Consider the following 15665-nt stretch of genomic DNA (forward strand, 5'->3'; position numbering starts at 1 on the left):
TTTACAAGTAAAACTAATTATATCATTTTAAACGGCAGGGATTATGTAAACATGAGGAAAAATATCTTACGTGATTAAAAGGGATAAATATATTCAGCATGTAATCCCACTCACGTATTGTTAATTGCTTTATTTTAACGGCGACTCATAGGCGGTGTAGTCACTTCGGCGTCTCGGTGACGTCATTGCGGGTGTTGATTTACTCGGCCAGCCTTTTAATTGCCAGTTTTATTTATCTGATGTGTATATCAAAAGATTGGTGCGTATGATAAAACAGTTGTGCTTTTACCGTTTGCGTAACGCTTCTGAGTAAAATAAATACAGAGGAAGAAGAAGAAGGAGGATTGTTGAGAAAGAAGACTTTATCAAATCATGGTTTGTGGTAACTGTAAGTACAGTACAGGAAATTTTGATCTGTTCGACTTTCCTGGTCTTTCCGTTTTAATGTCCAATTATTACCGAAGGTGGCGGGGTTTATGTTTTCAGCCCTGTTCGCTTGTCTGTAAGCAGGATATCTCAAAACGTTGTGGACGGATTCGGACGAAACTTGGTGGACAGGTTGGGTGTCTGAAAAGGACGAATCGATTCGATTTTGGTTCAGGTCCGACTCTAGATCTGGCCTATCAGTGGGATATACAACGTAAACTGCTCAGTCCGGCGGAGGCACGCACTCTACCGGGTGCCGGTATTACCTCCGCCACCGAAGGTGGATGGAGGTTGTTTTCACCCCTGTCTGTCTGTGAACAAGATATCTTCAAAAAACTTGCGGATGGATTCTGACGACATTTGGCAGAGATGTAGGTATGTGACAAGGACGAAATGATTAGATTTTGGTGAAGATCCGGATTCGGCTCGTATAATTTATTAAGTGAGTCTTCACCATTGGGAGATAGGGCCAAAAACGATAGATAGCAGGATATCTGAAAACGTTGTGGACGGATTTGGACGAAACTTGGTGGACCGATTGGATGTGTGACAAGGAAGAATTGATTCGATTTTGGTGAAGATATGATATGGATTCGGATACGAGAATTATTTAATTCTTTAAGTGATTCTTCACCATTGAGAGATCGGGTGAAAAACGATATATGACACGATATTAAAAAAAGTTATGGACGAGTTATGAATAACCTTGGTGGACGAGTTGGTTTGGTGAAGAGAACAAGCCGATTATATTTAGGTTCAGGTCCGAATCCAGATCCGACCTATCAGTGGGATACAAAACAAACTGTTCAGCCTGGCGGAGGTATGCGCTCTACCGAGGGCCGTTCTAGTTGTTGATTGTGCGATCGACACAGTTGATGCCATTTGTTTGGACGGTACAGTAGGGTTACTGTGTTGTGTAGTCTTTTAACGGCAGAGTGAAACGGTGTTTAAGTGTGGTGACATCACCTATGGGCGAGAGAAGACTGCAGGTGACGTATCACGTACTCCCTCCGAATTGAGTTCAGTTGTATGGCCGTGCTTTCCCTAATGTAAATGTCCATTTCTTTGTCGGTTACCATGGTTGTTGAAATTTTGATCCATGCAATATTTCTGCTTGAAACTGCTGGTGATAAATCGTAAAGGTAACTCGAACGGCACACAGTGATCTGATCAGAGTGGCCAAAATAAAAGTGGAGGAGTCTGATCAGAGGCCACCACGAGGCAAATGGCAACTTTGAAAGAGCTACAGGCCTTTATAGCAAAGACTGGTCACTGTGTGCACATGACAACAATATCCCAAGCACTCCACAAGTTTGGCCTGTACGGTAGGGTGGCAAGAAGGAAGCATTACTCAAAAACGCCGACCTTGAGTCCCGTTTGAAGTATGCAAAAAAAACACTCCGGAGATTCTGAAGTCTGTGGCAAAAGGTTTTGTGGTGTGATGAAACCAAGATGGAACTTTTTGACCTAAATGCAAAACGTTAGATTTGGTGCAAACCCAACACAGTACATCACCCAAAGAACACCATCCCTACTATGAAGCATGGTGGTGTCAGCATCATGTTATGGGGATGTTTCTCATCAGCAGGGACTAGGACACTTATCAAGATAGAATGGAAAATGGATGGAGCAAAATGCAGAACAATCCTCGAGGAAAACCTGCTGCCCTCTGCAAGAAAGCTGAAATTGGGACAGAAGTTCACCTTTCAGCATGATGACGACCTGCAGCACACAACTAAAACTACACTGGAGTGGCTAAGGAACAAAAAGATAAATGTCCATGAGTGGCCCAGTCAGAGCCCCGACCTAAATCTAATCAAAAATCTGTGGCATGATTTGAAGATTGCTGTCCATAAACACTCCCCATGCAACTTGACTGAGCTTGAACAGTTTTGTACATAATTGGAAAATATTGCCCAATCAAGGTGTGCAAAGTTGGTAGAGACCTATCCTAACAGACTCAGCTGTAATTGCTGTCAAAGGTGCTTCCACCAAGTATTAACTCAGTGGGGTGGACACTTGTTCAACTGATATTCTCGTTTTGTATTTTTAATAAATTCTCTGAAATTTGTAGAATTTGTTTTTCAATTGAAAGTTGTGGGTTACGATGTGTAATTAGAGGTGGAAAAAGTGATTTAATGTCATTTAATACCAGGCTATAAGACAACATAAGGTGAAAAATTGGAAAGTAGGTGGAGACTTTCTATAGGCACTATATATGTATTGTCGCGCGAATGCCCTCGGTTAATACTGTGTGCTCGCGGATGGCCAAACAAACTTAATGGAGACGACGATCAATTACGGATTTGACTAGGCAGCACGGGAGGAAGAAGCGGCGAGCTCTTACCTGGCGCGATCCGAGCAGTCTTCAACCGTGCAAATTAAGCTCACACGAACACGGGAGGTAAAATGTACAAAAAGAAACCGATTTATTAGGCGGACCCCGATACAAGGAGACGCGATGGTAAAAACCAATTCTAAATTGGGATCCCGCACACCTCACTTCAATAACAGCACAGGGGAATGAATTAAATAAAGAAACCGTTGTGTGCGCATTGGTGGGTGCGAGCTTATCTGTCTGGCAGAGTAGCGTCGGGTCGATGTTCGAGCGCGTCGTCCGACGCAGCTCCGGTTGGCACGAAGAAAGGCCTCGATGTGCCCCCGCTCGCCCGCGAGGTCCCGTTTGCTCGTAGCACCAAGCCTCGCTCCAAGCACCAAGACAAGAACGCAGGGAAGCCGACGACGACGACCCAGAATGCCCGCCAGCCAGTAGTTTTGTCACCCGCGGTGTGACGTCAGCTCTCTCGCGTTACCAATCAGTCCCTCGCTTATTTGTGGTATTTCCCGCCTTCTGATGTCACTGGCCCTTTTTCTCTAATCAGCGACCTGCTTCGAAGTAGTGGTTTTGCGCCTTCCGCACTGATTGGCCGAGTGTTCACGCCTTCCGCACTGATTGGCCGAGGTAGCCACAGTCGGTGGCCAATCAGTGTGCCGCTTCCTTCCACCTTCCGTTTACCAATCAGTGGCCAGCTTCTTACCCCAGCCAAGCACACGTTCCCTGGGCGTGGCTATCGCCTGCCTTGCACGATGGTTGTTGCTGTGCCAGCTGGTGATGTGGCTGGCTGCGGCCCCATCGGCGGTGCCCCGATCTGGCTTCCTGCCTGTTCTTCCTGTAAGACTTATTGTGGCGGAGGGGAATTAATTAGTCTGTGCACTAAGGGATCTAAGTGTCTATAGGATGTATTGCCATAAGGGACACTGGGTTGCTCACAGAGGGAACAACACACGAGGGAATTTTACCCATAATCCCTGCACTAATTAGCATGCCCGGCCCCCTCGTGGCGCGGACACAGATACAACATATTCCTACATACGGCTAAACATAGAACTTATTACAGGTAGATTCCCTATCACGACAGTCGAGTACCTACCAATGCAGATCTACCTGGATCTAGATATTCCTCTACCCCTAATTCATAACAGTATGCATGAGGGAGAGTACATATACAGTCACGTGAAAATCAAGTACACCTCATGCAAAGTTTTGACTTTTTCAACATATTTCAACATACAGCGATTTGATCTTCATTTCAACAATATTGATAGATAAAGGTGATATAATATAACAAATATCATGAAACATTTACATTTTGTAGTCCATTGTATAATTTAAATGAACAAATTCAAATTTTGCATGTGGAAAAAGTAAGTACACCCTTGGCTCTAACAGGTGGTATTGCCCCATTTGGCAGAAACAACCTCAAGTAGGCGTTTCTTTTAATTGTCTACCAGTCTCTGACATCGACTGGGAGAAATTTTTGCCCACTCCTCCATGCAGAATTCTTTCAGCTGTGCGATGTTTGAGGGGTTTCTTGCATGCACAGCTAGTTTCAAATCCCCCCACAACATCTCGATGGGATTTAGATCTGGGCTTTGACTTGGCCATTCCAGAACCCTCCATTTGTTTCTTTTTAGCCATTCCTTAGTGGATTTACTGGTATGTTTAGGGTCATTGTCATGTTGCAAGGTCCACCTTCGGTTGAGCTTCAACTTTCCGACAGATGGCCTCACATCCTCAAGCACCCTCTGGTACAATGAAGAATTCATTGTGGATTCCATGATGGTGAGCTGCCCAGGCCCTGATGCAGAAAAGCCACCGCAAACCATAATATTTCCACCACCATGCTTTACAGTTGGTATCAGGTTCTTGTGGTCAAATGCTGTCTTTGGTTTTCACCAAAAATGTCTTCTGGTACTGTGGCCAAATAGCTCTATCTTTGACTCATCTGTCCAGAGCACATTGTTCCAGAAGTGCTGGTCTTTGCCTAGGTGTTCATTGGCAAACTTTAGTCTTGCCCTGATATTCTTTCTGGACAGCAAAGGTGTCCTCCTGGCACACCTCCCATGTAGATCAAATTTGTGCAGCCTCTTTCTAATGGTAGACTCATGCACTTTGACATCAACAGTGGTAAGAGCTACCTATAGGTCCCGTGATGACATTCTGGGGTTCTTCGAGACTTATTTCAGCATCTTGCGGTCTGCTCTCGGGCTGAACTTGCTGGGGCGGCCTGGCCTGAACAAGTTGGCAGTTGTTTGGAACCTTCTCCACTTGTAGATGATCTTCCGGACAGTCGAATGAAGGATTTCAAATTGCTTGGAGATCTTTTTAAATCCCTTCCCAGACTCGTAGGCATCTATAACCTTCTTTCTGAAGGCCTCAGAGAGCTCTTTTGACCTCGGCATGGTGACGCCGCACACTTCAACAACAGAGCAAACCAAACTAAATGTCTGAGGTTTAAATAAGATAGGTTCCTCCAAAATCCTCTCTAACAATGTTCTAATCATTTGCACCTGAGCTGGTGCACCTGATTCTAATTTTAGCTATTTGAAGTCGTGATAAATGTCGGGGTGTACTTAGTTTTTCCACATGCGAAATTTGCATTTATGTTTATTTAAATTATACAATGGACTACAAAATGTAAATGTTTCATGATATTTGTTATATTATATCACCTTTATCTATCAATATTGTTGAAATGAAGATCAAATAGCTATGTTGAAATATGTTGAAAAAGTCAAAACTTTACATGGGGTGTTACTTTTTCACGTGACTGTGTATATATATATATTGTTACAGACGCGGTTTTAGATGTTATATTGACCGAGCGGTGGTGTATTACCGCGTCCGAACAGTTACTCCCCGATTAGAACCCGATTCCACCCGACGTTGACCAGATCGCACCGCAGATATTCAATCGGGAAACCTCTAAAGCGACCGAAAGAGAAGGAAAAGAGAAGAAGACAGAGTACGGAGGAAGAACAGATTTATTATACACACACAAGCAAAAAGAAAGAACGACCAAAATTATTTACAAGCAATGGATGGAAAAAGCAGTCACACAGTGCATCGTTAGCTTATACTATTCATTTTACTTAACCCCAAGACAACGAGTAGGACAGACGACGTTCACACTTACACAGGGGATATTGCAGGCAGGTAGGGCTTGAGGTGGATTGCTGGAGAGGGAGGCAAGGTCGGAGGCAGCAGCTCTCCATTCCTCGCGGTTTTGGCGGGAAAACCCTCCGTCGCGTATCCGCTGCTGTAGACGTCACGCGCTGGCTCGGCACACCTGCTCCTCTCCTTCTGGTGGAGCCGTCTCCCTCCTTTCAGCGCGTCTCTCCAAAGCTGGTTCCCTTTCCGAGTACCTCTCCTCTTTGGCTTGGAGCGTTTCGCATCTCACCGCTCCTCTTGGTGTCGCCTCTTCGCTCATCTCCCAGGTCATCTGGTAAAGCAGTCCCTTACAGTCGCTTTTATAACTCGGGGCGGAATCAAGCCGCCGGCTGCGAGGGCACGCCTACCGGGTCGCTCACCGCGGTGCTGATTGGACATGCGACCCTCTGGCTCACTCCTCCCCTCTATGACGAGGTGGAGACACGCCTTTCTTCTCCGAGATTAGCACATGGGCAATGGCGGCTTGCGGGATTGAACACAACTCGCACCCTTTTGAAAGGAACTTTGGAGAGCGGAGATGATTTGGGGAAATTGGAAGGGCCTACGCTTATTTTGTTTGATACAATGCAAAGTCAATCTAGTGGGAAACACATATTTAGCCTACATAGAATAAGGAAATACACTATTTAAAAAGATATATCGTGGCCTGCGTGTAAGTTTCATGGAATTAACTAGGAGGACGGCTGCGACCATTATTTACATTACCAGGGTGTTACCATACTTTTGTAACGTTCACATTGTAACGTTTTCACATTCGTTACACTTCCTCAAAAACCGTTACACTTCTCAAAACCGTTACAATATATATATATATATATATATATATATATATATATATATATATATATATATATATATATATATATATATATCTATATATATATATATATATATATATATATATATATATATATATATATATATATATTGTTGCGGATATGGGATTTGGCCTCCATCCATATCCGCTTGTAAATATTCCCCAACTATCCCCAATCCCCCATTCCCTAGTCCCATTGTCTGTAAACAACACTCTGTAGAACCGACCTTCCCCTTTTTACCCCATTAAATGTCGTGCCCAGGTTCACCGCATCTCACGTAGACAACTATAGGACATCTTGCTAGTTATTCTTAGTCTATGTCAGTTAAGGACTCGTTTCCATTAATTCTGACTCTTCGTTGCACCAGAATGTGATTGTATGGCACCAGTAGTGAGTTTAGGACCTCCCCATACCTCCTCCCATCTTCCTCATGAAACTACAACAACAACAACAACTACAACAACAGCGCGCGGGGAGTGTGCGTCCTCACTCCGGCTTGGTTAGCCGCCATTGCCCATGTGCTCCGACGGGGTTACCACGAAGGGGCTGACTGTCAGCTCCTCGTCAAGGGCGGAGCCCGGTAACCCCCCCGCACCCAATAAGAAGCGGCGGGCCGATTCCATCTGGGGCGGAGCTAACGAGCCGAGGGCGTGTCACTCCCCGCTGGATATACGCAGCGACTGACCGGAGGTGACGTCAGATGCGCCCCCAGCTTGAGGAGAAACAGACGCCACCTCCAGCGCGACGATACCTCCCCGCATATCTGGACCGGACCATGTGGATCCTGTCCCTGAGCCAAGGTGCACCTTGTGCTGTCCATCGACTACCTGCCCTTCCTTGCCATCAATCCCTGTGTGAGTCAGTCTTGTCCTGTTTATCTGTCGTCTGTCAGGGAATAAGATAAGTGTGTCTAAGTGCCTGTCTTTCTATGCTGTCCCTCTCATTCCTGTAATCTAACCTTCCGCCCTAATATAACCTCCTCCGGAGGTCTTGAGAACTGTACCCCTGGTGACGTGTCATTTAATCCCAGCCGTTGTGTCCTTTCCTTAATTGATTTAGCATAGCGCGATTTGGCCAACGTTCGAGTGGAATCGGGTAAACTGTGCAGACGCGGTCATACCAAACCGCTCGGTAAACTAACATCCAAAACCGCGTCTGTAACATTTGGTGTCAGGAGTGGGATTCGGACCTGGGACTAAATTCATTTAGCCCAAATTTTGGAACACCAATTGTACTATTAGAGTAACATTTGGTGTCGGGAAGTGGGATTCGATCCGGAGCGCGTTTCACGCGCTCGAAATTATAACGGCGAAATTTGATTGTGTTTTACAAAAAAAAAAAAAAAAACCCGAATTTTGAAAGTCGCGCTATGGCAGACCAAGACGGCTGGGTTCCGGTAGAGGAGAGTGAGGCAGGGTCGATCCAGGACCAAAATGAGGGACATGAGGAGAGCGAAGCAGTGAGGGTAGCAGGGTCGCAAAATGGCGTCGTCGCGCACGAGGTTGCGGGCGCGCAAAATGGCGCCTCGCACATAGCTACGGCGGCCGCACCCGCTGCACAAGTGGGAGGGATGGCCCAAATGCAGGCCCTCATGGAGCAATTTATGGTGCAAATGCAGGCGTCCCTCAACCTGCAGAAGGACGATATGAGGGCTAATAGTGAGCAAATGAGGGCTGATAGTGAGCGATTGGGTGAGCGATTGGAGGGCCAAATGGGGGCCCAGATCGGAGGGTTAGGGAGTAGAATAGAGGGATTAGACAATAGATTAGGGGAAATACAGGAGGGGTTAATGGGGGTAGAAAACAGAATGGCCGCTCAAGAGAATCAAATGGAAGGGATGCAAAAGGGGTTAGAGGGGTTAGAAAACAGTATGGAAGGCAAATTGAGGGACATGAGGGACCAAGCGGAAAGGGAAGTTAACCAAATGGGGCAGCAGATAGAGGGGGTCAGAATGGGGGTAGAAACCAAACTGGATGCTCACAGGGAGGAAATGGAGCAGATGAGGGTGGCATCTGGGCAGGAGATGCAAGTGATGGGAGAGGAGATCAGAAGAGGTGTGAGTGAGGAGGTCGGAGGAGTGCGCGAGGAGGTGAGGCACTGTAAGGAGCACATGGAGAAGGAGGTGAGAAAGGGGACTGTAAAGTTACAAGGGGGCATAGAGGACCTGACGCATGAGGTGGAACAGCTGACGGAGGGACAAAAAGGATTAACGGAGCAGGTTCAAAGGAACACTGCGGTATTAGGAGGGTTAAAAGCGACACAAAATTACCTAAAAAATGACTTGGTAGCGACGAAGAGGGAATGTCAGATGGTACGTGAGGGACTGACAGCGAGGTTGGACGAGGTGGTAGAGGTAATGGAGACGAAGGACCGGCAGGTGAGGACGCACATAGAAACGGTCAAGGTAGCCTTAGAGGACGAACTTAAAGGGGCGCACGAGGAGATGAAGGAGGTGAAGCAGAAATTAGAAGTGGAAGAAGGGGTGAGCGAAATTAAGAAGCGACGGAGAGAGGATAAGAAAGAGATAAAGGAGGTAAAAGAATTGGTCCAAAGTCTGTGTTCGGATCGTGATGATGTGCTCATTAACCGGATGAGGGATTCGCAGGTGATGGAGGAGAAGCGAAGAGGAAGAGGACCCGGTGCAAGTGGTGACCAATATGGTCGTGCGTATGATGCGCCAGGAGATTTAAGAAGCTTGGGGGTCGAGATGGACCCGGGTGTTCGTGAGAGGCCATTGGTGAAGTGTGCGACAGGTCTGGTGTGCGAAAAAGGAGGTGTGCGAGAAAGTCCGACTCTGGGGTGTGTGAGGAAAAAGTGCGTGCCAAGGAGTGAGGGTGCTGGCGAGAGTGAGTCGGTCGTAGCGCGTGTGCGAGGGAGCACATGGAAGCGCGGTGTGGTAAGTGTTACAGAGGGTGTGACGGGAGAGTGTGCGCGAGAAAGGTGTGTGACGGACAGGTGCATGGGGAAAGAGTGCGCTGTCAAAGGCAAGGAAGAATGCACGCCTGTGGTGAGTGTTACAGAGGGTGTGACGGGAGAGTGTGCGCGAGAGAGGTGTGTAACGGACGGGTGCATGAGGAAAGAGTGCGCTGTCAAGAGTAAGGGTGAGTGCGCTGTCAAGAATGGAGGTGAGAGTAGTGAGAGTGACAAGGAGCGTGAGTTGGTTGTGACAGATGAGCGAGGATGTACACCTGGAATGGAAGGATGCACACCTGGGATGGTAGAGCGTGAGTGGGAATGCACGCTGGAATTGGTCGTGAGGCACGTGGTTGGGTGTGCGAGTGAGAGCATACCTGTGATTGTCACAGAGGAGGTGACAGAGGAGGGGGCGCGAAGAGGTGTGTTGGTGAGGTGTGCGACCAACGAATGTGTGCCAAGGTGTTCGGTGGTCAGGTGTGTGACCAAGGGTGTGAGTGGAATGAGTGTACCTGGGTGTGTAAGAGAAGGTACGACGAGGAGCATGGAAACGGCTGGATGTGTGAGCAAGGAACGGGCTGCGGGGTGTAAGCATGCAGGTGAAGCATCGAAGGTAACCGGGTTAGAGGTGAGAGCGACTTTTAGCCGAATCGGGCCCTCGGTGCGTGCTGGGCCTCGCTTTGAACGGCCGCGTCCGTGCTCCACTCGGCGGAGCGGGCGGCTGGATAGGAAGGGTCGTCATGGCGACCACTTTTTGTTGAGGCATTCCGGCAGGTCGAGATCGAGCCATGGGATGGCTCCGTGCCGAGATGGTGCGTGGGATCTCGGCCCGGGTAAAACTCCTTCCCTGCACCGAATGCGGGACGTATCCAGCCGCTGGCACCAAACAACCCGCATTCATTGCTCGGCTTTACGAAGCCGGGCTTTGGACAGGAATTGGCGCACCGAGAGGCATTAGTGAGTAGACTGTGTGATGAGGTTAGTGTTTTGGCCCCGAAATTAGAAAAAAAGGCGAAATTTGATGATTGGCAAAGGAGTGGCAGTAATGATTGGCAGATGATGGGTAGTGATTGGCAAAATTTTTGATTCGTTGAAATTTGATGTGCAAAATTGGTAGTGAGCGATGGGCCCGGTGGGTAAGGGTGGCATCCCTGCCACCCTTCCCATGTGGGGCAAATGCGCTATAGCTTATGGGGTGTATGGCAGTGAAAACTAGCCCGGGTGGGTTAGGTTATATTGTGTGTAGGGATCTAGCGAAGATGACATTAGGTGACGTTAAGGTTAGTTAGTGACTGATACCTGTAGTGGGGACGCAGGTAGATTAGTGTGGATGATAATGACGTGGGAGCGCAATAGTTTAAAGGGACGACTGGGAAGCGCAAGTTTCAGAAGGGAGTAGTTAGCTGAGATGATGCCGTGTGTGTGAGAACTGGACAGGTGTGTGGAGCAGTGTATGAGTAGTGAGTGTTGTGGATCAGCGCGAATGCGCTTGGGGAGAGAAGGGTGCAGGTGGCACCAGGTGTGAGAGCACAGGTGTGCAAGTACAGGTGTGTGGAATAAATGGAGCAGAGAATGAGTGGTGTGGAGAGAGTTGGAGTAAGTGGTACGGAGTGGTGTGCATGGTGCGAAGGTGTGGATGGGGGAAGAGTGGACCCCTTTCACGAGTACCCGGGGCGGGTAGTGTAAGTGTTAGGTAGAGGGTATAGGTAAATTGTGGTTGGATATTGGCATTTGTGGTGCGGTTGCAGAATGGTATTGTGGATGGGTGCATTAGTGTTGTGGAAATGGCTGGGCGTGTAGCCTGTTAGTGTGTGTAGTTGGTTGGGCACTCCACCACTGTGAGGGTGTCGGCCAGGTGAGGCCGCAGGTGGGCTCTGGGAGCCGGTAGAGTTGTGGATGGGGCCCGAGGATCCGGAGGACGGACCCGGGTAGCCCAGTGCCAGAGAGGGCACCGAGTGGGGAGAGCGCCAGAGGGCCTTCCCCAGGTAGATAGGTTAGGGTGAGGAGCAGGTAAGCTCGGAGGCAACTGCAGTGGTGGAGGTGTGCAGGTGGGTAGACCGGCTGGGAGAGCTACACGTCGCAGCCCAGAAATTGTGCGAGGGCACCGAGAGATGAATCGGGGGAGTGAGGCCCCAAATTGAAAAGCACCACAGTTTGGGCAATGGGAATTGGTTTTTAGAACCCATAGTGTAAGAGGGCCAATGGTTTGGCAGGAGAAAGACCCCGGGTAATGTAAAGTTGTTAAAGTCATTTAGGAAATAGTTAGGATTGATGAACCTGTCGCACCATACGCAGCCACTTACCTGTGGTGATGATGACTCCACACCTGTGTTTTCTTTGTTCTGTGTGCAGGAAATGAGAATTGCTGTGTGGATTGGTGAGACGCATCACGACGTGGATGAGACATTGGGGTGATTCCATCTCTCCCTCCTTAGGAGGGACTGATGATGAATTGGTGATGGCAAATTTTGATGTTGAATTGGAGATGGCAAATTTTGATGAGAGTTGGAAATGGCAAATTTGATTGGTTAGGAGGGAGAGAAGACGAATTTGGTTTATGGGAGGAACGAACGTACCTGTCTCACCTGGTTCCCATGTGCCCCCAGTGTGCATCATCTTGTATTGCGTGCACTTTTGCGCCCTTACCACCTTACTCACTTGTCTTCTTCTTTTGCCTCCCACCTCCGAGGATCTGGCTTTGGGGCAGAGAGAGAGGAGAGAGAGGTGCTGGCTCCGCAGTTGTGGGCCTGCACTTTCGCTGCTTGCTGCCGGGATCGATACACCATATGGACCGCAATGTTTGTGGCCGCCCACCATGGACCGCAGTCTTTTGCGGGCAAGCACCACCCGTTGATGGACCTATGGGTCAACGTGGCACCTATGCCATACAGGTGAACCACTTTTAGTTGGCCCCCTGACGGCCACAATACAGAAATGGACGCAGTTGGCGCCTTTCTTTATTTTTGAAAGAAGCAAGAAGGCCAAGTGCACCACATGAAGGCAAGACCAGCGGCAGAACATCGGCCGGCTGCGACACCACCGGTGATTTATGAACGCTTTATTGGTGCACCGGATGGTGCTGACTGTACATGATGGGGTGGTGCTTTTGGTGCTTGGATGGGGTGCTCTGCACATTATTAAAGGCCGTAAGGCCACAGAGCACTCGTGGGTTGGTGTATCGATGCTGGCATGCGTGCTCTCTCTATGCATAACATCTGCATGTGTTCCTCCAAAAACAGGTCCTGGATCGTAGTGTAAATATCAGCGTAGTCTTGTGTAAATAATGCTCCCTACCGGCTGTATGTTTAGTTTGAGAATTCTTTCCGCGATTCGGTTATCCTGTGGGTGTGTTTCTGTGAGGAGAAGGGTGCAACGTCGCAGGGGGACATATTTACTCATTTGTGAACATCTGTAAAACTGTCGCACTCAGGGTAGAGTTAATAGTAGAGGGAACTACATCTGAGTGCCACACTAACGTAGGTAAAAATTTATCGGGTCGGGACGCCCCGAGGGTAGAGAAGGGTGCAATGTTGCGGATATGGGATTTGGCCTCCATCCATATCCGCTTGTAAATATTCCCCTATTTCCCCAATACTCCCCAACTATCCCCAATCCCCCATTCCCTAGTCCCATTGTCTGTAAACAACACTCTGTAGAACCGACCTTCCCCTTTTTCCCCCATTAAATGTCGTGCCCAGGTTCACCGCATCTCACGTAGACAACTATAGGACATCTTGCTAGTTATTCTTAGTCTATGTCAGTTAAGGACTCGTTTCCATTAATTCTGACTCTTCGTTGCACCAGAATGTGATTGTATGGCACCAGTAGTGAGTTTAGGACCTCCCCATACCTCCTCCCATCTTCCTCATGAAACTACAACAACAACAACAACTACAACAACAGCGCGCGGGGAGTGTGCGTCCTCACTCCGGCTTGGTTAGCCGCCATTGCCCATGTGCTCCGACGGGGTTACCACGAAGGGGCTGACTGTCAGCTCCTCGTCAAGGGCGGAGCCCGGTAACCCCCCCGCACCCAATAAGAAGCGGCGGGCCGATTCCATCTGGGGCGGAGCTAACGAGCCGAGGGCGTGTCACTCCCCGCTGGATATACGCAGCGACTGACCGGAGGTGACGTCAGATGCGCCCCCAGCTTGAGGAGAAACAGACGCCACCTCCAGCGCGACGATACCTCCCCGCATATCTGGACCGGACCGTGTGGATCCTGTCCCTGAGCCAAGGTGCACCTTGTGCTGTCCATCGACTACCTGCCCTTCCTTGCCATCAATCCCTGTGTGAGTCAGTCTTGTCCCGTTTATCTGTGGTCTGTCGGGAATAAGATAAGTGTGTTTAAGTGCCCACCTTCCTATGCTGTCCCTCTTGTCCTTGTAATCTAAACGTTCCGCATACAAATATTATAACCTCCTCCGGAGGTCTTGAGAACTGTACCCCTGGTGACGTGTCATTTAATCCCAGCCGTTGTGTCCTTTCCTTAATTGATTTAGCATAGCGCGATTTGGCCAACGTTCGAGTGGAATCGGGTAAACTGTGCAGACGCGGTCATACCAAACCGCTCGGTAAACTAACATCCAAAACCGCGTCTGTAACAATATATATATATATATATAGCCCCTTAATGAGAAAACAGAAATAAGACAGGCAGGCGTCCTCCAAAGATAATGTTGTATGTTTTAACAGTTTGCCAGGAAGTGTGGAGTTAGCAAGGACTAAATACATCAGCTCAAATAATTGCATTAAACTATGACCAATAATTTAGCAATAACTCGTTCTGTGCAGGTGAGAAGAAACTGGGAAGGATCATCACACCAGATACGTGGAAGGATGGAGCTCGCAATACGACAGGCGAGTTGTTTGTCTTTCAGCTAAGCTTTTGTTGAATGCCATTTGAGCCTGTGCTGATGTCGGGATTGCAAAATTGCTAACGTTGTCGGTGTAACCAACGAGCGGTGTTGTCAGAGGTTAAAGGTTAACATCTGATGTGGGAAGCTGGTCTTTCTTTTTGTAGAGAGTGGTGGGAGGAAGATTAACGAGAACAAGATGCTGACAGCAAAGAAAGCACGGTAAGATTGCTTCGGTGTTCGGACCACCTTCCATTGCTTAGGTGGCTGTGTTTGACAGATCGTCGTTAAAAAGTGTTCGTGCCTTGTTCATGTACTGGGTGTTGCATCCCAATTGTCTTCATTTTGGCACAGGTTTGATCCTTACAGCAAGAACAAGTTTTCTCATTGCCGTATATGCAAAAGCAGCGTACATCAGGTGGGCTCGCATTACTGCCAAGGCTGCGCTTACAAGAAGGGTAAGTCAGATGTCAGATAAATGCTCTACACGTTTCAGTTAACGCCGAGATTGTTTGATCCATACATTTTCATTAATAAATACGAGTATTTTACCAGGTACCGCATGTTCTTTCTGTGGGTTGGGCCTATTGTGCTCAACACCGATTTGATAGAGTATGTCGCACGCAGGGATCTGCGCAATGTGTGGAAAGAAGATTCTCGACACAACCAACTATAAACAAACATCTGTCTGAAAGCAAGACCACCACTCTCACCTCTTGCTCTGCTACAACCAGACCCAAAGACGACCTGGAACGAGATGCCTTTAAGTGATCCTGTTCAAATTGTGCATCCATTTGAGTGATCAAGTCCTGGACAAGAGTTAACAGAATGAAGTTACCTTTTCTTAAACTGCTACAATGGTTGTGCTAAATCTTTTATTCAATGTTTTCTTGTAGTGCTAGTTGCCAAAACAGCCACGTGTTTAATTAACTGTTCTGTTTGTGTTGCTAAACTAGGGAAAATATGTACATCGTGGACAATTCCCTGCCCCCCACTCATCTACCACCACCCCTTTTTCCTGTATGTTCCAAATAACTCCATCCTCTCTTTCTCTCTCTTCCTTTTGCACATACATGTCGATATCCCCTTGCATATTTATTTGAAAAATAAAGATGTGTTGTACAATCCTAATAATTGCTTG

General features: G+C 47.9%; 2 protein-coding genes across 3 annotated transcripts in view; one reads left to right on the forward strand and one right to left on the reverse strand.

Annotated features, from left to right (window-relative positions):
- Positions 1–121: 121 nt before the first annotated feature.
- CRIPT (CXXC repeat containing interactor of PDZ3 domain) lies at positions 122–15658 on the forward strand. 2 transcript variants are annotated; one of them, XM_068133631.2, is made up of 5 exons: positions 122–388; positions 14463–14528; positions 14692–14746; positions 14879–14982; positions 15152–15658. In XM_068133631.2, the coding sequence occupies exons 1-5, from the start codon at positions 373–375 to the stop codon at positions 15214–15216; spliced, it is 306 nt and encodes a 101-aa protein (XP_067989732.1). In that variant the 5' UTR covers positions 122–372; the 3' UTR covers positions 15217–15658. The 2 variants fall into 2 exon arrangements, with proteins under 2 accessions (XP_067989732.1, XP_078623099.1); XM_078766973.1 differs by lacking the exon at positions 122–388 and adding an exon at positions 493–797.
- The window catches only part of LOC144888560 (protein FAM200C-like), a 143878-nt gene continuing 132292 nt past the window's right edge, over positions 4080–15665 (reverse strand). The window contains exon 2 of the mRNA XM_078766967.1: positions 4080–5439. The gene's annotated coding sequence lies outside the window, so the exon portion shown is untranslated. The remainder of the gene's footprint in view (positions 5440–15665) is intronic.

The sequence above is a fragment of the Myxine glutinosa genome, chromosome 1 (genome assembly GCF_964187855.1).
Source record: "Myxine glutinosa chromosome 1, kmMyxGlut1.1, whole genome shotgun sequence".
Lineage (NCBI taxonomy): Eukaryota > Metazoa > Chordata > Myxini > Myxiniformes > Myxinidae > Myxine > Myxine glutinosa.